The sequence below is a fragment of the Nasonia vitripennis genome, chromosome 2 (assembly GCF_009193385.2).
Source record: "Nasonia vitripennis strain AsymCx chromosome 2, Nvit_psr_1.1, whole genome shotgun sequence".
Lineage (NCBI taxonomy): Eukaryota > Metazoa > Arthropoda > Insecta > Hymenoptera > Pteromalidae > Nasonia > Nasonia vitripennis.
Genome location: NC_045758.1, coordinates 28,915,617 through 28,941,512, shown reverse-complemented (window position 1 = coordinate 28,941,512; position 25,896 = coordinate 28,915,617). Strand labels below are relative to the sequence as shown.

The following is a 25,896-nucleotide window of genomic DNA, read 5'->3' as shown; positions in this document are numbered from 1 at the left end:
TAGTGCCGCTGCCGCTGCTACTGCACACACACACAGAGAGAAGAGCAGCAGTAGCGCCAGCAGCAGCAGCAGCAGCGCGGGGTCAACGACCCGTCTATGCCCCGTCTCTCTCTCGCTCGCTCGCTCGCGTATAACCAACACCCCGATGCCATACACCACTACCAGATGGAGTGTTCTCTCTCTCTCTCTCTCTCTCTCTCTCTCTCTCTCTCTCATTCACATTCTGTCCGCCTCTCTCTCTCTTGCTTCCTAGTTCTCTCTTTATTTCGCTCTCTCGCGTATTCCGTCTGTCGCGAGCGGGCTTCATTGTGTGCGCGTACACCCGCCGCGCTGCTCTTGGAGGAGAGAAACCTAGCCAAACCTAGGCTAGACGCGAGAGGATCCCCGCTGGTGATTCGTGAGGCACGGACGTGCGCTATGATATAGGGACGAAGGGTGATTAGTGCCTTTTTTCGGCTACGGCTGTGGTTTTACGATGCGGGTGTAGATGAAAGCGGCAGCTCGAATTTGCGGCCCGAGTGTCAAGGCCAAAAGAATTCGAGAAGATTTCAGCCATCGACGTCCACACCGGAGGCTATGCGTGTAATACCCGGCGCGAGAGAAATAAGCCCAACGACGTAATAATCAGCTCGTAAATCGCCGCAAGCTCAGCGGGTGGTTACGTCACGCCCTCTCACACCCCTTGACAGCGATTTCGTTGCTCTCTCTCTCTCTCTCTCTCTCTCTCTCTCTCTCTCTCACCTCCCGAAAACCGGCCGTATGTTATCTCTCTCCTATTTTTAAATCGCCCCCAAGAAGATAAAGCTCGCCGCTCACAGAATCGAAGAAAGATTAAAAATAGCCGCCGAAGAAAATCAATTCCCCACTCGCTCGCGTGCGAGCGAGCGCCACGGCTCGAACGAAAACAGCTTTCGGCAGTCGTAGTCGCGCGCACGTGTGTAGAGAGAGAAAGACTCATCTCTCTCTCTCTCTCTCCCTTCGTTCCTCGGAGTAGGGGGTAGAGAGCGAGAGAGAGAGAGAGAGAGAGAGAGAGAGCTCGCGCAGCGGCGCATGAATGTATGCGTGCGCGGGTGGAGGGGAGCGTGGGTGGGCGCTCGCTCGTTTTCACGGTCAAGCATATTGATTTTCCGAGAGAGCGTCTGCGGGGGCGCGCCAGCAGCAGCAGTGGCAACGGCGGAAGGAAGAGGAAAGAAGAAGAGCGCTCCCTGTCGGCTCTTGGAGTGCATCCAAAGGGCGTTGAACCCGAGAGCTCGAGCGCGCGCGAGACCGCCCGCCAGCTAGCTAGCGAGCTTTTCTGGCAGCCGTGTGCGCTCTCTCTCTCTCTCTCTCTCTCTCTCTCTCTTTCTCTCTCTCTCTATCGTTCCAGCGTTATTATATAGTGCGTGCCTTGTGTGTGTGTGTGAGGAGAGAGAGCGGGGCGCCGTATAATGCGATAATTGTTGAATCCTCGCGAGAGGCGCCGGCTGCTCCGTAGGCGCTAGAGGTATTGGGGAGGATGAGGTGCGTTGGGAGAAAAATCGGACGGTTTTGAGAGATGCTGAGGGGTGTTTTTGAGAATTTGTGAGATAATTGTGTTAAACCGAACAACTGCATTAATCACATTAACTGATTTATTTTAATCTAAAACCTAGAAAAGGTAAAAAATTTCGAGTCTCGTACACACACCCCATTTACAACACACTATTCCAATTTTCGCTATCCTCACTTTTCTCGATTCCCGCTTCCCTCCACATCATCACAAATTCATATTATTCCTCTCATCTAATATAAAAGCTTCATCCTCGCTAACCGTCCAATACCATCGAACCAGCATTATGCAATCCGGCCCGCGCTCAAAGACTCAAACCCATCGCGAATTTCCAAACCGCTCCTCTAGCGCAAGCTCGCCAGAAGATGGATGCAAATCCCCGGAACACTTCTAATTAGACACACCAGCTTCGATCAGCACCGCTCTCACGAATTACATCTTCCACGTATGCCCCCCATCCCTCGAAGTTCCTTCTCGCGCATGGATCGCTCCAACACACTACGACCGCTTGCACAAGTTGCGCACACAGAGGGCTGCAAACTGACGGCAGCAGCAGTTCTCGAGAGTGAGCATCGCGAACAGAGAAATTCGAGCTTGCGGTATATAGGACTACTGTCACGCTGTGCCGCGATAGGACATATAGAGATATTTCCGATTAGCTTTACCTGGGATGAGAGGGAGAGAGCTTTTCCGCGCGAGAAGCTACGCCAGAGCGATCGATATGGATGGCTTGACGACGATCGCGCGAGAAATTCCTATAAAGCTTTGTTGCGGGAGACAATAATCGTGTCTGGGATCGAATTCGGAGTACGAATAAAAATACCCGAGTCTCGAGCGGCCTCCGATAAAACGTTCAACAAATTTCCCTCGCACCCCCCCCCCCCTCCCCCCATCGTGCGAGCTCGTCCGGGAAAAGGGAAAATACCATAGAAACTTCTGACAAACGACGTAGCATCTCTGCCCCCCTCTCTCTTACAAAAGAGAAGCACGTGCTCTACCGTACATGTATACTTTATTTCGCTTCAACTTCGACTTCAGCTGTGTGTCCTTTTCCCTCGAAAATCCCCTTTGCCGATGTTCTCGCCCTTGGCTGGGCTTTTCCGCGCCTGCAGTCCCTCGAGAGCTGGTGTCTCTCGCGTGCGCACGCGCGCACGAAAACAAACTAAGACGCGCGAAGAATGAGGAAGAGAGATCAAAAGAGAGCCGTGTATGTGTGTGCAGCCTAGGCTCGTGTTTATCGAGTTTGGGCTTTGAGGTGAGTGAAAGTACACTATCGACGTCCTTTTTGCGAGCTTATACTGATAGAGCCAAAGGGGTATCGATTAGAGGGTGGGCGAGCTATTTTCAATTTCGGATGCTGAGAGAGAGCTTGCGAGAAGCTCTGCGTGCTTTTATGCTCAGGGAGATTGATTAGAGGATCGTGCTGTGAAGAATTGTGTAGCTAGTAAAGTCGAAGCACGAAATTCGTTAGTTTCTTTCAGAAGAAAATAACCAAGAGCTTGAAAAACGCAGCACCGACAGTACGGCAAAAAGCTCGAAGATCCGCGAAGAAAAATGCAGCATCGCCGGCTCGATACTCGCCTGCTAAGAAAAAGACGCGAGAGATATGTACAGAGAGAGAGAGAGAGAGAGAGAGAGAGAGAGAGAGAGAGAGAGACTCTTACGTGTGTATAAGGCGAACGATCGTTCGCGCTATAGAGCAAGAGAAAGAGAGAGAGAGAGAGAGAGAGAGAGAGAGAGAGAGAGAGAGAGAGAGAGAGAGATCGGAGGGACGCATGTGCCGTGCTGCGCGAGCAACAACGATGTATTTCGGTGCAGCGCTCGGCATGCACCGCTCGAGGTCAATGCCCGTCCTTACTCCCGACCCAAGGAACAAGAGACAGAGACAGAGAGCACATACTCTCTCGCGCATGCGCGTACCCACTCACAAAGGGTGGAAGGGAGACGGAGGGGAGCGCGATAGCGCGGCGCGGATGGGGAAAAACGAACAAACGCATCGCATCGAGGAAGAGAGCTTCTTTCGCGGCGCTGAAAAAGAGAGAGATCATCTGCTTTAAAGCTCGCATGTGAACTACTGCGTCATCATCGAGCGGATGATGCAGTCATCGATTAACATGTGAATCGCGACGAAGGGGTTGCCATAGGGGTCATCTCTGATTCTCCTTCGCGCAGGGCTTTCAGACATACACGCTGCATGCGCTTTTTTGTGCGCCGATGCAGCTATCGATTTCCAGGATTTTCTGTTTGTGTATAGCTACGCTTGAATTATGTATATACGGCTGCCTGAAAAATACGACTTTTTTCTGGTTATTCTGCCGAGTCTTGTTCGCAAAGCCGACATATGGATGTGGGCTAAGCGGATTCCGCGCGCAGACGAGCTGCGCGGGATACATTATATTGTTTGCTATTGTGACGAGCTGCGAGTGTTCGATAATTAGATGGTTTGTATTATGCTGATAAGCTGCGTACTCACGATAATGGGGAGGAGAGAGTTTGAGTCATCTTTATGCCGTTCGACTTACCTGAAAGCAGAAAGGAAAGCTTTGCGTTAGTTTTGCATGATTTATTTTAATAAGTGTATTTTTACAGCATGCATTAAATTAATAATTTAATTGTTATCAATCTCCACACTAGCATACCGATCTATCACATCAACCCTTAATAAAAGACAAAAAAAAACACGTCTCACAGCGTGCAATTATTACCGTGACAATAACACGAGCCTCGCGTACAGACACTTTGTATATACAGGCGCGGAGAAGAAGACGAGGAAAAAGAGAATCGCGGCAACGCCGTGCGGCGTATGATCCGCTGTGCGCGTGTAATGCTCAGTGGTGAAGTAATCCGCCGGCAATGACCGGAATGAAAAAGAAAAGAGGGAGAGCGGATACGTAAGTGTCGTACGATGCCCCTACTCTCTTACGCTCTCTTCAGAGAGTGAGAAAAAGATGCAAACACTTTCCTCCTCCTTTCTGTCGTTTATTAATTGTGGGACGTCAGTCGCGAGTATTTTTATGCGCCGCTGCTTTATTTTAAAATCGCCAGGAGTCTGTGGAATTCGTTTAGTCATCGAGTACACGCACGTAATTTATACGCAGTCGCTTCGTAATATTCGCTGTAAGCGGAGATGAAGAGTTGGTGTACACACACGCATCGATTATAGCGTAAATACGGCTTTACACGAAAATTACAAGGTGAATGAAATGCGTTATTACGTCGACGATGCTGTTATTGACTTTCCGTGGATTCAGACTGCAATTCGCTTTGAATACTCTACGAGCGATTGTTGATGTTGTACGACAACAATTTTAATTACTCGTGGAGGGAAAGGGAAAAAAATGGAGTTCTAAAGAAATACAGAGGAAGAGAGAATGCGGGAGCGTGAAAGATCACAAGAAACAACGATCGAGCGAAAGAGCCACTCATAAAGGATTAAAAGAGTACAAAGTCCGAACTAGGGGCTCTGAAAGAGAGGAGAAGGAAAAAATTAAAAACTTTGCAGTGCGATTCGAACCACATCATAAAGTGTTGCTAAATATGTATTTTTTACGACGGGATAAAATCGTGGTACAGCGAATATCTATGAATCGAAAATAACGTGTGCTTAGAATATCGATCGCTCACGACGAACGTATAAAATAATCCATATCAAAGCGAATACATAACGAGCGCCGTATTTCGGCAGGCGCACAATAACGCCGTCTAAACAAACAGTTGCCACGATCTCGTCACGGCTGCGAGCGGGAAATTCGATCGTAAAATTTCGCGGCTCGCGCGCGGCGTCAACGAGCTCGTCGAGAGAAAGAAGGCGAATCGCCCGCGTAAATTTAGGCGTCTATATACCCCCGACAAAAATACGGGATATATTCGTATCCACACACGCATACGCGCCAAAGCCGTAAGGTTGTTAGCAGCTACTGGCGTTAAGGGCCCATACTTCCGATGAGATTTTTCAGGCCGAGCCTTTGATGTGCAGCGTGTCGTTGAACCTGCTGGATACGCGAAAATCACGCGCGAGCCAATGCAACTTTCCTATCCCATCATAAGATCGCCGAAAGCTCGCATCGATCAGCGCCTGGAACTATATATCTAAATCTCTTCGAAGCGTCGCCGTGTCATTGCCCCGTGTAAAGAAACCGGCGAGCTGCAATTATTGCGATTGTCGCTCGCGGCGCGTGTTGTGCACTACTACTGCTCGTATATTGGCCGGGACTAGCTCGCGCCGGTAATGAAGCGGTACCACTTGCGCGAGTGCGCAACTACAGGGCACTCGAAGGGAGGTAAGGGTTCACCGCTGCGAAGCAGTCGATAACACGCTCGGTTGGTGTTGGTTTAGAATCGTTCGACAATCGAAGAAACGCGTACACCTGTCCCACGGCTGTATAATAGAGAGCGACAGCGAGATAAGCGCAGCAGTAAAAAGGGCAAGGCGCAGCGGCAGCACTGACCCTGCCACACAAACCGCAGCTCACACGCGCATAAATTAACCACCGGCTACTCGTGTCTTTCTCGCATCGGCAAAGCCGCACACGCACCGCCGTTATGTCTTCGACCACATACGCGCCGAGGTCTATAGTGAAAGTTGGGCTACTCGCGGCGCACGGAGGTCGGGCTTTTCTTTCTCCGCAGCGGCCGCTGCACGTGGAGAGATGGCGTAGATTCGAGTTGTATAACCCGCAGCCACTGCTCTAGATGGTTAGCTTCTTTGCCGGTGCGATTTTTTCTTTTCGTCGCTGCGGTGCGCGAGGAACGTGATTCGTGCGCGCCGGGGCTTTGAGGAAGTACAGTCGGGGATTATTAGGTAACGTTGTTTGTTTTTCTTCGACGATTTATAGAAGCCGACGATGGGTGTCGGGAAATGAGATTTTTAGCGTTGGTACGGTGTACGCGGTTAAAATTGAAATATATTGATAGGAACTGTCGCGAGCGTGATTATGCCATTAAGTAAGCTCGAGTCGCGTATTTCCAAACATTATATTTTGATTCGGTCGTTCGATCTCAACCCTTACCCGATGACATCAGATTTATTTTCAATCAACGGTTATAGCATGAGCGGCCGAAACAGCAGGTCAAAAAGACTTTGTCGCGCATACTGATTTAGGGAAATGGAAAAGCGCCCATGCGCCACCTACTGTCGCCTGCCGCAGACATGGAGGTGACGCGAAGGGCCAGTTCAAAACTACTTTGTTTTGGTAATTCATACCGCTCTGGCGTTTATGAAATAAAAATATTTAATACATACAAGTATGTTTCAAGTTTTGAGATTCTTCGATAAAATGAACAGCTAATCAGATAACGAATAGAACGATTAGTATGTCTATTTTTAAAGTAGGAAACTATCCACTTAAAAGTAATCCAGTACAATAAAAACCTGCTCAAAGCAGCGATGGAAATAAACCAAAGTTGCTTGGTAACACCGAGAGTTCAATTTTGCATTAAATAAAGTCATTGTCAGCCGAAAGGTATTCACACACCGACGGAAAGTTGGAAGCCAGTGCTGAAATTGATCTATTCAGTCATATAGATTTCAATCGTGATTGGCTCGCTGCTATGAAGATCACGAAGATCGTGACGCGGAAGTTACTGTGTACAATTTCTCGCTCTTTCACCGTTTCTCTCACTCCATCTATTATTTCTGTCTTCCCTTTCATAGCCACGTCATCGCGTTTGTTGTAGTTATTCCACTTTTGATGAGCGAGTTTCGAAATCTCGGATTTTGAAATTAAGCTTTTCTATTTCTCGAATGCTAGATGCGATAGTATTTTTAAAGAGTTCACTTATTGATTTATTTTTGATACCACGAACTATTTCGATATAATTTCTGTAATTAAACGTTCCTAACGATTCATTCAATTATAGATATAATTTAATTGCATAAATTAATCCAATATCCACATAGACCTGCAGCGATATTTCTAGTCCGACCAATACATAAATTTATCGCTAGCAACATAACAAAAATTTTAATTTCCCTCACGAGATAAAGCGCACGATATTCCTCGGTTACATAACCAGAAACAATCGCCGTATACGTTCTGTGCATCTTTTCCGTAAACACAAGCGATTCCACCGCAAAACTCGCTGCCGCAATCCTCTTCGAATCCATCATCCTCGACCGCACGAAACGCCGACAAAGACGAAGCTTTGCGCGCCGATTTCGGACTCGCATAGCTGCATATACATAACAGTGAGATGAGAGATGAGAAAAGGCTACAGGCGGCCAATTACCAGCCAGTCCAGGAAGAACGACGTTGTTGGCGGATACTTTCACCGGGCTGAATTTTATAAAACTGTTGACGACGTTCTATTTCTGTGTTAAACGTTATCGACGCGTGATTGGATTCGGAACAAACCTCAGCTCTACTGTACAGCATAGCGACATTTTAAATATGCAACACTTTCGAACCGAGAAAAAAGCAGTGACTCGAACTCGCTTATCACCGCGCACCGGTCACTTTTCCCAAGCGCCTCATAAAAGCTCCCTCTCTCTCTCTCTCTCTCTCTCTCTCTCTCTCTCTCTCTCTCTCTCTCTCTCTCTCTCTCTCTCTCTCTATGCATCGACGCTATCGCGTGCATGTGTGCTCGTAGAAAGAAAGGCTCGAGCAAAAAAAAAGCGCCACAGAGCTCGCAGGTCAGTAACCAGGTCATTCTCGCTCCCACCATGAGCAGCGCCATTAGCACCGACTACACCCCCTGACGGCTTTGTCACGTGATCCGCGCTCTGATGATGCAACGCGAGTATGGTCGATGATGGAGAGTCGTGCAGCCGCGGAAAAAGCGCATCGTCCAGTGAACGTTTCCGCCTTCGACCTCTATTATGCCCTCTTTCGATCTCTGAACTGCGGTGTATCGGAGTTTTTTAAAATCGAACGATCGACGCTCACTCGCGCGAAAATGAATGATCGATCGAGAGATGTTTGCCGATTTTGAAGTATAAACATGAAATAAGGTGTGCGCACGAAGTTATGCGCGCGTGAGTTTCGAAAGTGCGTCAACAAAATTCCTGGGATTCCGGCAATTTCGCGAATGATCTAACGAGCCGTACATACTCTTACGTGCGAATGTCATGTATTAGAAGGATAATTATATGCACAACAGAGCGCACCTGTTTCATGCACGGGGAGTTGCATAAGCCTCGATGAAATGTAGCGTAACAGGAAAATACTTTGGTTTAGTTCAAAGCAGGACTTTGAACTTTCTCGCTTGGACGTTCGATTTATGAATTTTGGCGCAACTCGGTACACGACAATGCGATAATTATGCCGAAAGTACGAGAGTATCGAAACATACGATGATTCCTCAACACGCCAAGCTTTAGATTATACCGACTAGGTGTAATATAAGGTACACTAGCAGAGCGACGTATTGCTCGAGTCGGAAACAGGAAGTCAAACAAGGCGGTTGAATGGGAAGGAGCGGCTTTTTTCTCTCTTCTGGGTTGGGTGTATGTAAGGAGGAAGGAAGCCGGACAGCGTCGTTGATTGTAATTGATGTATGTGCTCTCTGAAAGAGCCGCTTTTTATCGTTACGAGCTTCTACCATATACTCTCCACGGCGACGCAGCGCGATTCGGTTTTATTAAAAATACGCTTCCTGCGAATCCTCGTCCATCCGTTTATACAAATCTCGGCGGCGGCTTCCGACTTTTTCTGAGACGCACACGAGCCGAGTGTGTATTTTTACGCCCGAGTCATCGCTCCCACGCCCGGTATTTTTACCGCCACTATGCAGTACTCGAAGATATGTAACGACGTCTGACGTTCGTGTGTGTGTGTGTGTGCGCGTCAAGAAAGGCGAGAGTGTGCGCGGGGACGTAAAAAGAGGCGAGTAATTAAGCGGAATGACAGCGTGAGGTTGAGAGAAAGAAAGCTCGGAGTTATGGTTATTGTCCGATGTTTATTTGGTGTGGATATTGGGTTGTATACCCGCTGATGTTTTTCTTTTTTAACACGAGTTCCGGTGTTCAACACTGATTCGATTTAAAATAAACAGTAACGAACGTTTATCGTATACGGACTGCAAAATTCGTGAGAGGCGAGAAAAATAAAAACAACGACGAGGAAACTTGCAGGAAATATTCTCTCGCGTTATATACACACGAAAGAGACAGAACTAAAAGGAGCCAAGAACGAAGCTAAAAAAGTGCGCGGGAGAGATAGATATACAGAGAAGTGCCGTGTGCCGAGAGAGAGAGAGAGAGAGAGAGAGAGAGAGAGAGAGAGAGAGAGAAAACGAAACGTCCAAAGGAGAGAAAGAATGAAAAAAAAAGAAGAGCCAGTGGAGACGGGAGAGTAGTCGACGCGGAGGCGTCTAGTCTAGCTAAAGATCCCGCATTAATTCCGGCACTTCACGAGAGAGCGTTTGAATTCCACGCGACTTTCGAATCTTCGGGAATTGAGCAGGAATTAAGCTCCTCGAAGCTCTTATTTTTCTTCTACAGATGGAGATCAACGGCTGAAGGAGTGAGTTTTGTGATTTTTTGACTAGGCGCGAGCTTTTTACGGTTGTTATTAAATAAACAAAATTCACTTAAAAATCCCATCAAGAAGCTTTTCCGGTCTCAGATCAGAATAAGAGCACGTGTCATCCTACACCGAAACCGTAAACGCCCATGACCGCGACCACGCACTTGACCTCCAAAGATCCCCCCGAAACTCTCGCGCGTTTTCACGGCTAATAACCAGGCTCCCGGTCTTCTCGTTCATTCTCTCTCGCTCTCCCGAGAAAAAACAACACATGTTCTCCGCCAACGTCACTCCTCGCTCAAGAAACCAAAATGAATCTGAGTTCACACTCTCTTTTTCGCCGACGCTCGTAAAGCGCCGAATTAACTGGAAACTCAATAGCGCCGTGAGCTTTTCTCTGTATAAAGCCGAGGAAAAAAATCACGAGAGAACCGCGTAAATTATTGGGATCAAAGGCGAGTTGTCAGAGGCAGAGCGTCGCGATTTTTTGTCTTTCCACAACGGGTGCGTTGAACCCGTATAGAGTTCGATGACGCTTTTCGGTAATCTATGAATCACTTTCAACAAAGCTCGCGCTCGATTTTTCGAATTCCTGCGCGGTGTTGTGCTCGACTATTTCACGAGAAATTGATGGGTTTCGTATTCTAGGAGGATATACACGGGATGGTCGTGTATTTTTAGCCGTTTAATTTCCCAGCGCCGAGGCTGAACTTGTGATAAAAAGAGCCGCGGTCTGAACTTGAGATAGCGCGTATCTGTTTCGTATAACAATCGTTCGAAAGTTCAAAAACCTTCGAATTCCTAGTTCAAATAAAATCGTGTCGCCCTGCTCTATTATTATCGCGCCTATCGTTTACTCGACACACACTTCCGCCTGTTGTGTGTTTCTGCCTCGTACAAACACGTCGGGTACGTGTGTATTTCGGGGATATAACGGTCCCGTTTGCTGATAAGAGGTTTTTCACCTGGCCCCCAAGAGAGATAAGCTCCGGCACGAGACGAGCTTCGGTATAAGTTATACAGCACGGGACACCCGAGGAATTCGTAACCGGCGGTTAGACACGATTAACAATTTAACGCCTCGAATAATTCGCTAAAACGCGTTACGTAAAAATATTCGCAGAAAAGCTTATCCTCATTTTCCCATTGCCATTCATCAGCCGTACGTTCTTCATTACACATCCAATTACCATAAAAACTGCGGCTACACACCCTTGCGCAACAGCTCTTACGCAATACCTTCCTTCTCCCTCTCAAAAACACGCGATAAGTCAAAAATCCTCCTCCGGGATGAATCTTTCTCACACACGTTGTGCGGCAACTCATCCTTCCCCTTTGAAAAATCCGGAAAAGGTTCGGTCTACCATAGGAGGAGGGAGTCGAGAGTGCATCGTCCTCGAGGAGAAAGTGAGTTGCGACAGAGACTGCCGCGGATCAAAGCCGCCTCTAGTGCAACCTGCCTGCGCACGGATCTGTTTTCGCCTGCGCACAGAGAGTTAGAGGTGCGTTTCGTAACGGCTTGGATAGATGTATACCTATAGAGGTTTTGGTGGGTATATGTAAGATCTGTTGTTGCCGAGTGTTTCCTGCATATCAGTGCTGAGTATACTTCCTAACCCCGGAGCTGATTTTTTGATTTTACGTATAGTTCTGGTAAGCGAAGATAGGTGGCGCATGGGCTCTTTTCTGTTTCCCTCATCGTTATCAGCTCGCGGAATGTATATATAGAGGTGTGACGGCTCTGCCAAAACCGTTTCGATTGCCGTTCATGCTGTAACTGCCTAAAGTTTTCTCACTTATCGTACTCAGTGATCGGTGCACAATCTGTATATTCTGTATTAAAATATGATATCTTCCTGAATCTGTTTCTTATCTCTTTAAAAGTAAGCGTCTGAATACAGCTTACATGCGAGTAACAATAACATAAGGAATCAGCTCAGAAAAGTACGATAAATTAACAATCCACCATAATATACTATCGATCGAGCTATCCATAAACACTGCAGGCAGCAATGGAGCACTGGCCGATTACACAAGATGCCCGCAAGAGGAAAACGCAGCTTTTCCCCGGCGTTTCTCACAGCCGCTCGCGCGAGAAGGCAAACGACTGCCCTTCACCTCCCGAGGAGCCAAGTTCTCAACGCGCCGCCGCAGCCGACCGAACAAAAGGATAATGCAATATTCGCGGAGGCCGACCAACGGCGCAACTATGGATCCCGTCTTATATATACTTATGTACCCCGCGAAAATCCACGATAGACACCGTTCACCTGTGCTTCGCTTAAGCTGATGGATTTCGAGTGATATTATTTAACGAGGAAACTGCAGTTTTACTGATTATTCGACGGTTAAAGTGCCATAAGGATGCCAGCTACCGTTCGACGTTAAAATTCAGAGTTCGCGTTTTAAAACGTACAGATCTAAACGCTTACATAAGCAGAGAACACGGCTACGGTATACAAGCGAGCCGCGGTAAACGGTCAGTTAAGGCCATTACGATCACGTAAGACTTTATTTGCTCAAATGGAAGGTTATAAAATTCCTATGTACAGGATATCACTTGATAATATTCGCGAAACTTCTGAAACCGCAGGATCTTTTTTAAATTCTCAACGGCGTATTATACGCACAAGGCTCGTAAATCAATCAAAAGCGCGCAAGCGCTCGAATTTTTCAATCTCAGAGCCAGGAGCCTTATCACGTCGCCTCGACTCTCCAGTGCATTGTACACAATCGCAGACGGCTCAAAACGAGTGCAACAGCGTTTTACAGCCCCGGCGCGGGCGCGCGATACCTTCCCTCCGACGGCCAGTATCGCACCTGTAACCCAGTTAATTTTAATAGCTCGTAAAAAAGGCAAAAGAGAGTACATAGCAGTGCATTGTGCGCTGCCGTGGCGATTCGAGGCGGCGATATCGCGACGGGCCTTTTTCCTTGTGTGTGGGATGGAGAGAGAACTTAAGCGCACGTGGATTATCGGAGAGCTGTGATAAAGTTGTGCGTGTATAATGTGTGTGTGTGTGTGTGTGTGTGATGATTATTGGAGAGAGAAGTAAAATGGTTGACGAGTGGATGGATACTTTCACCGAAGGTGTTTGCAAGTTTTTAATCGAAGAACAATAGCGAGACTATCGGACGAGATAGATTAAATAAAGGTCTGAAGTATATAACCTTGCAAGGAAAACCGAAGTGCATTATATAGAAAAAAAAGTCGATTGCGGAAATTCTCATAGACCCCGCATTGTCGGTTCGGTAGCCCGAGAGATAGGAGCCGACGTGTCATGGTCGATAAAATAATACATATCCCGGTGAGAAATCTCTTTCGGCTCAGGAGAGATACAGGTGTTACATATACACAGCAGTGGTCCAAGTCGTTATTTTCCCATGACTGATTTGCGAGAAGCTAACAATGCACCGTGTGTGTGTGTGTGTGTGTGTGTGAGGTAACCTAGACGGAAAATACGAGATGAGACGTTAAGGGGTCAAGCCTGGGTTAAATCCTGCAAAAAACAAAAAGATATTCTTCTTACCAAAAAAATTTTGATTTGATGTAATTTGAAAAAAAAATTCTATTGAAAATATATAAAATATACACCATTTTTATCGAAAAAAAACATGTATATACCTTGTAAAATCATTGACCAAAATTCATGACATTTCACTATATAAATAAGTGTGTTCAGTCACTTGCCACGGCTTTTTGAAAGATCCGGACCGTCTTCTTTACTCTATCCGGGCTTAAAATGTACCTTAAACATGCCCCCTCGGACCTATCGAGAGACATTGCTAAAAAATATGAATTAAATATAGTTAGTAACAAATTTTGTTATCTAAAAAATATCAATTAAACATTGCTAGCAAAGTTCGATCTTTCAAAAAGCCGTGGCAAGTGACTGAAAACACTTATTTATATAGTGAAATGTCATGAATTTTGGTCAATGATTTTACAAGGTATATACATGTTTTTTTTTCGATAAAAATGGTGTATATTTTATATATTTTCAATAGAATTTTTTTTTTCAAATTACATCTAATCAAAATTTTTTTGGTAAGAAGAATATCTTTTTGTTTTTTGCAGGATTTAACCCAGGCTTGACCTCTTAAGGCCACGAGTATTCGCACGCGCTGCAGGTGTTGAATTTTTCGACGAGTTAATTGGATTATTGTTCGCGCATTCTATGAAATAAGAGTTTTCTTCTGTGAACGACTGCGTTCGGTGTCGGGAGAAAGAAGCTTCCGAAATTAGCTTCCAAATGCGTTTTACGAGCGCAAACATCTCTCCGATACAGAAAAATATACAAGTGCCCCGCGTCGAACCCGGAAGCGTTGAATGGCTGCATTGAGCTCGGCTCTAAAACGAAGGAATAAGGGACAAAGGCTATTGAAGCTATCTTAGGAGACGTTGGATCTGTTTAATGTTTCAGAAAATGCTCCACTGTTGCAGAGCCGGAGATAAAACTCGATGTTGTTTCAATGAGTCAACTGAATTCGTAATGGAACGATACACTCAATTGTTGCATTGCATGATCTGTTTGACTTAATTTTCATTTGCTTCGCAATCATAGTTGAACCTTCTGAATCATTATTTCTGATGGGCTCGTTGTTTCCAGATCTTATTGAACGTCCGCAAAATAAATATACATACAGCACTTTCTTATTCTTCAAAGTTTTAAAGCCCCTCCTCAACCCTCGCCCTCAACGAACGGAGATTCAATCCCACACACAAACATCTACACTCCCTCATTTTATCAACGACTCGCGTCTTCTCCCTCGCGAGCTCTCGCGCTTTTGTCTTTCCGCACAAGCGTTAATGACGCGTGTTATATGCGCGGGACGTTATAAAAGGCCGTTTTTCCCTCTCAGTCGCGCAGTGAAAGCATTGTGTACCGATGAAGTAACGAGGAGGGAGATCGACCGATAAATATATTCTACAAATTTGTTTTGTTCTGCTGTGGGTGATAAGGATCTGAAAACAGGTACCTCGTGTGTTGGCTTTAATTTGCACAAGACAGCTGCTTGTAGAACGACTTTTACCCGGGGATTCGATGGGGAATTTCATGGAATGAGGTGGTATGGCAATGAAGTTATAAATTTTAGTAAAGGAATGTTGCAAGCGATCGGTTTATGTACTTCGATATACATTTATATATTCTTGGCGATGTGATGTTTCTCTTGGATGGTTCTGTAGCCGAATAAAGCATGGATCTGAAGAAAACTTTCGCGTTGAATGTTTTTGAAAAAGGGTGCCTAATTTCGTTTTGTATCATAGCCGTAAAATATTATGATGATTTTAAGTTCCGTTTTCAGTATATTTCACGAAACCAGGGTGCTAGCCAGAAATTGTCTAACTCGTGAGTATCACTGCAGTTATATCATGATTGGCCCAAGCAGCAGGCTCAACGAAAGAGAGTTTTCGGCACAGATGACACATCTCTATATACACACTCTTTTCGCAGATTTTAATAGGGGATACAAAAAAGTGCCTGTGCGCCACCTATCGTCGCTGGCCGAAGACTACCGCGAAGTTCAAACAGCGAGGAAAAGGCCAGTCTAAAACTTAACCTTTTTCTTTTCAAAAAGTAATTTCAATTGTGCCCACATTTTAAAAAAAGGTAGACGATCAGGATAAAAAAAATTAGTTTTTAGGTTTGTGCAAGAGGAGACTGCTTCCAAAATTTCAGCCCAATCAGTCAAAAATTGCGGGAGATATCGCATCTCACACATTTTTCGATGACAAAACTATAAGGTACTTCCGTGTCGCAGTCATGCCTAAAAACCATCAACAATTCGACTCAAAAAGCAAAAATCTCCAAAAAAGCCTCTATCCCTCTTTCTCTCCATCACAGAAAAGCCTCGGCAAGTACACGCAGAGCCGTAATCTTTGCACGAACGCCGCCTAGACACAGAGTGCGATGGCCTGAGTAGCTGCACTAGCGCGCTCGCGTCTACTATCTAGCTCGGTAACTCGCGAGTGAAAGTCCGCGAGCCGCCGCAAGCGAAGCTCGTCGTCGTCCGGAAGCGTGCGTAGTGCCGCTTCGTAGCGTATACTCACGGTACCGCTAGCTCACTCTCTGTGTCTATGCTGTACACTCGCTTTCTCTCCCGACGCGAACTGCATAGCCGCCGAGGATGAGCCGCTGTATAACTGCGCGCGATGGTTACGCGAGAATGATGCCGGATTGTTTGCTTTCGATGTTGCGGCTCTAGGCGCGATTCACTGTCGCTTTTCTTGCTGCTTCGATGCGGGGAGTGAATTTTTTTTTTTTTTTTTTTTTTGCTGGAAAAATTGTCGGACATGAGAAGTGATTTAAGACGCTACGGCTTCTTTGTTGTACGGGAGAGTGGGTTTTTAGCGTTTATTAGAAAGTTGCATTAAGGCGATGGGGTGTACTGCGTATACTTATTTGGTCCAGGTTTACTTTTGGAATTTATGGTGAAGGATGGGGGACTGAATTTTTTGAAATTCACGTCGAACTTTAGCGGCGTACCTGGAAGCATTTACGGATACTTTTTCGGCGTAACATTTATACTATGCAGCAGTGATTGTGAGAACGGAGAAGGTTATTGCTCATTACGCAAGACATACTTTTTAACTTCATTATACTTTTCCATGCATTACATTAGAGGCTTATATAACCAGAGACGCAAATTCTGCTCGGCTAACGACTACTTACGCTTCGCAATAAAAATAGACTGTATACCAGGTCCCGAAAATCCCAGGAACACGCCACATCCATCGCGTGGAAACTTGAGTAATTCCGCACATGCAACTTTTAATGAAGTTGAGGCATTTTCTCTAATCGAGGAAATCGCCTGCATAAATGCAATTAATCGCGAAAAATTCCCGATAAGAAAGGAGAAAAGTTTGAGAGCTAAGAAGCCGAAGAAGAAGTTTGAGTATTCCAGGAAAGTTGAGAAGCCAATTAGGCGTAGAATTAGAAAAGTATAGCTAAAAAATTTTAACAAAACCTTGTATTGATTTTCACGAAATGAAGACCGAAATATCTTCTCTGGAATAAGAAGGACTTCAAAATTTAAACAAGCTTCGTGGAAATAAATTGGTAATACCGCGAGAGAAAAAAAATTGGAGAGACAGCACTTGTATAAAAGAAAAGGCGAAGAGGAATAAGAAGATAACCAGACCCCCGATGAGGCGACGCGATGACACGACGCAATCAAAAGTCACGAATTATCCGGCATGCATTATGCATGCGGCTACCGCTGCAGCGCTCGTGTTAACCTGAGCACGCGCGGCCTTAGTACATGTATATACTTTTCGATCGAGCTTAAGTTTACCTCGAGATAGAGCCTGTAAATAGTTGAGCCACAAAACGTCACAGAATGCTTTTTTCTAATAAGTAAAAAACATGAAAAATAATTCCTGCAAATCACCGCACCCACTGTCCAAAACTTAATAAAATGCAAATCGAGCTTCCCCTCCCCGTTTAATCAGACGCCTCAGAGCGAGAGCAGAGTCGCGCGTCCTATGCAACTTCATCCCAACTGCCATTACACTCTGATGTGTGTCCCGACAAGAAAGAGAGTAACGAACGGAGAGAGACTCTCGACGGGGGCGAGTCTCGTATATAGCACCGACACGGAGTGCTTTTGCTCGCGGGAGGTCCTAAAAGCGAAAAAAGATAAAAATCGGCTGGTAATGCGACGACACGCGCGCGAGATTTTCAATCGCCCGGTCGTTCGCCTTCTTTGGGCTACGTACTTTTTTTCTCTCTCCGCGCGTCGAGACAAGGGCTGCGCTAAGTAAGCCTTAAGCGCGTACGGAAAACAATCCGGGGAATTGCTCGAGATTGACCCCTGCGTAGGTGTCTGATGGCCATTTCAGCGAGTGTAGAGCGAGAAAGGATTGGCTTTTTTCGCGGGATTTCTTTTTTTTCTCGAGCGTAAGAGATATTAATGCGGGGAAGTATAACGAGGGTCAACAGCAATCCGAATTCATCTGGACGGCACACAATGGGAGGCTGTGCGTGTGTATATATATATATATATATATATATATATATATATATATATATATATATATTCGAGACTTTGACAATTGACCGTGACAATCATATTCGGTATAACGGAATAATCCTGCACTTGTACGTCAGCGTACACACAGTACGCGAGAGAAGTTCGGAGCACAGTGGAGTTTTATTTAGGACTTGCGAGACTACAGGCCGTTATTGTACATCAGAGGGATATGAATTGACTTTGCGTTTTCTCGATTGGCTTTGCAGTTTTAACCGAATAATTATCGTCGAGTAGTATTTCATCAAAATATTAAACGTGAAAGTGCGCAAAGAAAAGTAATTTAAATTAAAATAAGCATCAGTGAAAGCAGTCGCAACGAGATTTTCCAAAACGCTACTGAAATTGCCTTCCGCAGATCTCCGTCTAATCCTAAACATAGATCTAGACGTAGCTTTCGAAAGCTACCTCTCTGCCAAAAAAAGCTACACCAACGAAAGGACAACAACAACGAGCCGACAAAAAGCTCCGCAAGCTCATCTGTGCGCACGAGCCCATCTCCAGCGTAACATTACAGCAGCATAGAGAGAGAGAGAGAGAAAGAGAGAGCGAAGTACAGAAAGAGCAAGAGCACGCCGGCGAAACAGAGACGGCGAGATAATGAAAATTGAGAGACAGGGACGAGGCCGCCGCTCGTGACGTTTTCGCCGCCGACGTAGTCGTAGTCTCCCTCCTTCGCTGCCACCCCTCCAGCGCCAGCGTCTCCCACCAGCGCTGCAGTAGCTCCCGGTATAGCAGTGGGAGTAAGCGAGAGAGCGGGAGGTAGGCTCTCTCTCTCTCTCTCTCTCTCTCTCGCGCGTATAGTCGTCGTCGTCGGTGTCATTGCCTCGGCGCTCGGGGCGGCCAGTGACTCCATCACTGACCTAGTGCCGAGCTTGGCCGAGCCGCTACGGCCGAAGCCAGCCGAGCGGGAGGACGTTGAACTCGGGGCTAGAGTTCCCGGGGAGGGGACGCGCTCGCTCGGAGCGCAGCACGGCTGCACATACAGAGTCGATGCGGACGAGACGGCTATGAGAGCTTGCCAGCAGCAGCTACCAGCTACTGTGTGTGGATCTCTCTCTCTCTCTCTCTCTCTCTCTCTCTCTCTCTCTCTCTCTCTCTGTCTCTCTCTCTCTCTCTCTCTCTCTCTCTCTGTCTCTCTCTCTCTCTCTCTCTCTCTCTGTCTCCCATTCTGTGGAGTGTGGAGAGAGAGCTTTTTTATGTTTGGATGGCTTTGAAATCAGAGCTTTTTTCACGGCTTGGTAATCGTTCTTGTTTTTTGCGACGATTATTCGAGATCGAGCTTTACTACTAAAAAGAGGTCTGGTTGGGATGATGCTTGATTTTATGAATTTACTTCGTAACAGCGGGCAGACTTGAAAGTGCCCAATTATTGCGCTGGTCATTTTCCTTTTGCGCATGACCAACTATGCGAGCTTTTATGTGTTTAACCTTTTCAGCAAGTTGAGAGAAATCAGCGGTTCAAACCAAGCCAGAGCTTTTTGAGCATTTATACTCTCCGCCACTTCCAACTATCGTCCATTAAAATAACTTATACTTCCACATCAGATTGATTTCGCGATTGCATAACCCTCAAGTTCAGCGTTCTATCGCGCGCAGTCTGCTCGAAAAAGGTCAACGCATTGTTATCAGCGCAGCCGCGAGTTGCGTATCATAAAATATGATAAACATTGTTATTCAATAAAACGTATATATAGTTTCAAATTGCGAATGACGCTCGAAGGATTACGAAAACGCTGCTTAATCTTTTCTTTCTTTAATCGGGTGGATGTTACATGGAAGGATTCTGCGAAAAGCTTGCAGGATGACAGATGCAGCGAGCCTATACTCCGAGAAGAAAAGATAAAAAATTCGAGATTAAAGGAAAGGTGTCTCGTTACCAGTTCGCTATTCGTTGATAAAATATCTCTACGAGAAGAGTTCGCAACTTTATTGCTTTACCCATCCATTCACCTTATAGTACAATCGAAAACGCTAATAACTCTAAAACGCAACACAGAACACAGAAAATTGGCCAACTGTGCACACAAAAGAAGACTGAACAAACAACATTATTCCAACGTGATTTTCGCATAAGGCCTACACAAAACCCAACACAACAAAAACTTGTTATTACGATCATGCAACAGACTATTTCCTCGACGCTTCTCGCCGCTTTTTATCGCGACTCCTATACGAAACCCATAACCGAGCTTTCATCATCCGCCAAAAAAAGTCCCACCATCCTATCCGGCAACCCAACGCTTCCGCAGAAGCTCGTGTGAATACCTAAATCGATATTCAATCGAGAAAATGTTGCGACTCGGGTGGAGGCGCGAATTTTGTGGCGAGCCGACGAGGAAATGTCTCGTAATCGCGGAAGCGCTGCTGCACAATAAGCCGGCGAGAGAGAATGCAAGAGCCGACACGAGTGTGTTCGGGAGCTTTTCACACGAGCTCGTCGCGCTTGGCTTGAGCAGAGTTATTGACTCGTTCGATTTTTCTATAAACCTATCCCGCGCGTTTGTTGATTGTATACAAAGTTCGTTTGCTCGTGGGACGAGGCATTTCTAGTTAGAAAGAAGCGAGTGCGAGAAGGAGTTATCGGAACGTAAACAGTGAGATCTAGAGGCATACACATTTATACGTTTGACGTGGAAGTTAAAAGACCATTTATCACTTTTATCAGCGCGTCTAATTGTGCGTTTAGTTTATCAAATCTATTGGCTATATGATCGTTGCTCAACAATACCGCGTCATCCTCGCAGTGTATCGTTAGACACGGAATCTTTAAAGTCTCGTCGACGGATATAGTTTCGATTCGACGAGCGATAACGTCGACCGATAACGCATACACGCACATTCAGCACTAAGTATACTAAATTCTAATCTCGCGTATATTTTCCGTAGTCACGCGCGAGCGTCGGATATACGATTCCTCCCCAGAAATAAAGTTACAAATAAAGCTGTTACAAAAATAACGCTCACGACTTTCCTAACCAAGAAAAAACGCGGACACGCGCGGCGCACAAAGCCAAAGGGACACATCCCGCACATTTCTCCAACGGCCATTTGTCATATACTAGAGCGACTCTTCTTCCCAAAGACGATCCGCACGTGCTGCGTCCATCCACCGCTTAACGAGTACAAATTGAACATTAGAAAGTGGACTCGCGCGTCCGATTCTATGGCGTCTATGTGTGAGGCACGCACGATGATGCGGAACGATAGGGTGACCAAATCTGGGTCGTGTCTCGATAACGATGCGCGCGAAAAAAAAAGAATAAGTGCGTCGTTGAGGTTGCCCGACATGAGAATCGCGGCTGTGACTTATTGCACTAGAGAGAGAGGGACACGAGGAAGAGAGCGCGCGCGGATGAATGGGGAAAGTTGCGGCGGCTGCTATTTTTTCCCGGTGCAGGGTTATGCATTCGAGAGAGACGGAGATAGCGTATGAGAGAGTTTTTGTCTTTGAATTTGGGATTTTGGGGGCTGAAAGAAACAGTTTTGGGCTGGCTTTTACCATCACAGGACTTGAGCTTTGCCAGTTTTATATATGGCTCTTTGTAGTCGTTGTGGATAGCGGCGATAGGTGGCGCACATGCACTTTTCGGTTTCCCACCTCACAATTTACGCAAGGAGCCTACATATATAGCAGGGTACTATACACATGCCAAAAGAGCCTTGTTAAGGTTCTTTGAGCCACTCGCACTATAACTGCAGCGAGAGTTTATTGCTGTTCCACCGTAGATTAGCTTTTAGATGAATTACTCCTTATACGGATAAGTATTCTGAAAAGCACTTAAATTCTCCCTGGGCGTTTATTTCTCAGCCAAATAAATCGCTGTAGGCTAACGCCTTCAAAACATTCATCCGTCATTAATTTTGAGAAGATAATGCGAACTATATACATACATAAATCGCTGAAAGAAACTCATTGCGCAATCGCAAATTTTTGAGTTAACCTCGCACCTATTGAACGTTCATCGATACATTGTATACGCGCCGACTTTTCCGCCCGTTTCGTTTCGAGCAATTTAAAAATACAACGACGTATAGACGTAAGAACGCGCTTTTTTCTCGCGGCGTCGAGAAAGGAAACGCGAAGCGGTACACCGCACGCGTTTCTTTTCTTCCTTATTATTATTTAACCGAGAGAGATAGGTTCGTTACGTGTGTATCGATGGAACGTGCGTATTAAAAGTGCAAAACGCTCTGGTATATAGGAATGGATGCTGATGCCAATGGCTATAGGTTTAATCGAGAGAACAATGCTCGTGACGATTGCGTTCGCTGTATATTACACTTGCGGCTATACTCAGAGACTCGTGGTAATTCTCAACTATGTCTTAATTTGGATGTTCAAGAAGCGCATCGTGCCAAATGAGTTCGAACGAGAAATCATCCGTTCGATCACAGGGCGATCACTCATCCATCCGAATCGTGAGTAATGTACGTAACAAAGTTAATCGACACAGTATTAATCCAGTCAACGATCGCGAATTCGATCATCGATCGAGAAATCTCTCGCGTTCGCATCGAACTCGCCAGAAGATATAAAATCGTTTCCTACTCCGTTCGCGCTTTACATAATTCGTTTATATTGGACGTCAAATCACGGAAAAAGCCGTTAAGAGCGCTCATCTAAAACAACAACCGCACCAAAAAAGAGCCAAGTACCCATTAATCTAGAAACCTCTCTCTCCTCGTTAAACTTTCGACGCATTTTATACCTGTAGTCCAGCTCCGATCGCCGATTATACCCTTACCCTGAAAAAAGATAGCCGTAAAGGGAAAATATTCATGTAACCCCTCTCGCTTCTTAGCATCGGAAAAAAGACATCCTCCAAACCTTCACGAAAATTATAAATGCTAATTCAGTCGTGCACCGATACATAGTCATAACGACGTCCGTCCGTTGCAGCAGCTATACGTATCGAACGTTACGTCGCGGCTAACGAAGCTAATGAAGGGTAATTTGGCGGAAAAAACGAGGATGCTAAAATTCGAGCGCGACTCGCTTCCGGATTCTGGGGAAGAACGAGTGAAACTCAATGCTCGGAAGGTTTGCGTATGCACCTATATATTCCGCTTCCTTTTCCTAGACGCGGCGCTCCTCTACTGAACGAGCGAGTTGTATCGCGTGAAGTTGATGCACTTTTATTGGCGGATCGAGGATATGCGCGTCAGTGGCCTGCTAATGAGATTTTGATGAACGAGATTCTGTGCTGTTTGGACTTCGGGTAATGCTTTGTTTAATTTATAAATCCTTGTAACTTTCGCGTAATTTATACATTGTTTCGGACGTTAACGATGATTGCTCGCGCGGCCGCGAGGTAATATTCGCGTCGATAATTGAAAAAGCAGAGCTGTAAAAGTTTTTGACATTTTACATGCATGTATCTCTCGCGTTACGTAAGCCCAAGCTCGCAACGCGTATACTCCTTAATAAGTAGTTACAAACTTTCTCGTTAGCCGTGTATATGGGGAATTCTACGGAAAAATGCCATTTTCTGGTTGGAGAAACCGAAAAAAACGAATAGGCTAGTAACTGGCCAGTTCTTAGGGTCATTTCTACCAGGGTATGCAAAACCACGTTCCAACATCGAAAAAGTGCCTTGTGACACTGTTTTCTAGGCCCCTCGAATTCGTCGAAAAATAGACATTATTCAACGGCATGTACGTAAAGGATAAAGGCACAAACAGAAAATGTATTGCGGTAAGAAGAGAGTACGGGAAAAGGGCTTCAATTTAAAAATAAATTCGTTGGAAATACTTGATTTGGTGAAAAGTTACGCACAATTGAAAATGCGGAAAAATCATAAAAAAAGATACATTTTCTTGAGTTTGAAAAATCCTGCAATTTTCGTGAGCTCTTTTCTCGTTCTTTCATTCTACCGTAATACATTTTCGGTTTGTGCCTTTATCCTTTAGGTACATGCCGTTGAACAATGTCTATTTTTCGACGAATTCGAGGGGCCTAGAAAACAGTGTCACAAGGCACTTTTTCGATGTTGGAACGTGGTTTTGCATGGTTCTAAACATGTACAATAAGAAAAAAAAATGCGGGAGTGTGCCTCAACATTTGTTTTTTTTCGGTTTCTCCAACCAGAAAATGGCATTTTTCCCGTAGAATTCCCCATATACTTCAGCGACGGGTCTCACTCTTAAAAATCGAAAGTTATCGCACAAACATACACTTGAGTGTGTGTGTGTGTGTGTGTGTGTGTGTTTGTACATAATAATCGTGAGAATGAACTATAAGAACTATATCGTGCAGGAGTGAAATTGGAATGCAAAAAACAAAAGTGAGAGAGATATATGGGCTGCGGGGGAGAAAAACAACACTATATGTATAAGTGAAGGGCTGTGTGTGCACTAAAAACGTAAAGCTGTCGCTTACATTTTTGTCGCGTCGATGATCTGCCATCAATGTAAACGCCAGTTCAGCCTGTCGACCCAGAGAAGATAGTGTCCACACTTCCTCGCGAAACGGAGAGACACTCTGCGAGTCCACAGTCTGGGACCGGCGCACAATGTGTTATATAACTTTTATCAATTAATTATCGAGCGCAACAATCCCCCTTTATCAATGCGTGTCACACTGTCTCGAAAAAGAACAACCAACAACACAACACAGAAGCGGCTGTGGCTGAGAGACGATGTCTTCTAGTGCTGCTGAACTTGACCGACGACACTCACGATCATCATCATCGTCATCTGCACGATCGTCGATAGCATCGTCCGTCCTGATGACGAGCGATTTATCGGGAAAAAATCTGTCACGCGCGATTTTTTTCAATCACACTTTTACATCCTCAATCCGCGCGCCTTTCCTCTTTATAACCGGGGACGAATTGCCTGCGTCACAACTGGATTGGAGAAAAATACAAATTTCGGTGTGAGTATGCGCGTGTGTATGTGTTTACCGATCGAAGTATAATAAAGAACCTCATTGTCCTACTCAGTGGTGTTCGCGTCGAGCTTCTCCCTGCGCAACGATTGAAAATGAAAAAAAGGAAAAATCCCGATGAAAAGCCTATCCGCCCCCATAAGAAGAGCCCAAGGCCGGCGTAACAAAGTATCTCCCGCACGAAAGAAAGAGAAAGGACAAAGGGAATCTCCGCCGGCTGCAGCGTGCATGTGTATAATACACAGAGAGCAAAGGAGGCTCGTCTCTCGAAGAAAAAACCGAAAGCCGAGGGAAAAACGGTTCTTCTCCTCGTGCGCACAGCCGATATACTCGCGGGAGTTTCACTTTTAAAATTCCGCTGCTGCGCCACGATGCGCGCGATCCTCGTCGTTCCCCCTTTCGCTGCTCGCGCGCGCAACAACTTATACCGTTAGACCGACTCTCCGTTTCTATACGGACACTGGCAGCACGCGCCGGGCGACCGGCTCGCGATGTACCGCTGCGGCTATGACACAGTGTACTAGAAATCGGTCGCTCCGCTATGCGATTTTTCGACTTGCTGTATTCGCATTTTTTTTATAAATACCTGCGATTCCAGCCCCGATTTCGGTGGTATGTCTACATCGCGCAACGCCGATTATGAGCAGGTATAAGACTTTCTCCTTTGCCAGACTGCACTATACCGTCCCTCTCGGTTCGCGGGTAGGAGCGTGTAATTAGCCGCGCGGGTTGTATCGGCCGTAAATTTTGCCGACGACGAGGAAGAGCCGAGATCGTTTCTTCTTTTTCGCGAAGCGGAGACGACTATACTGAGTTATATCTCGGGGAAAGTTCTCCACGGGTTTTAAAATGCTAAACAAGTCAGCGCGTAGCACTTGACCTTCGCCGTCGAATATTTTGGTGCCTTATATACCGGCTGCTCTCTCTCTCTCTCTCCTTCTCTCTCTCTCTCTCTCTCTCTCTCTCTCTCTCTCTCTCTC

At 45.8% G+C, this 25,896-nt stretch overlaps 1 protein-coding gene across 3 annotated transcripts in view; it reads right to left on the bottom strand.

Moving 5' to 3' along the window:
* The window catches only part of LOC100119978 (hormone receptor 4), a 110,892-nt gene extending 85,461 nt beyond the window's left edge, over positions 1–25,431 (bottom strand). The window contains exon 1 of one of the 3 annotated variants that reach the window (XM_031924358.2): positions 24,407–25,431. In XM_031924358.2, the coding sequence (XP_031780218.1) occupies positions 24,407–24,433 (27 nt within the window). In that variant the 5' untranslated portion in view covers positions 24,434–25,431. The remainder of the gene's footprint in view (positions 1–24,406) is intronic. The other 2 variants (XM_008205996.3, XM_008206002.4) reach the window with 2 other exon arrangements.
* Between the last annotated feature and the right edge of the window lie 465 nt (positions 25,432–25,896).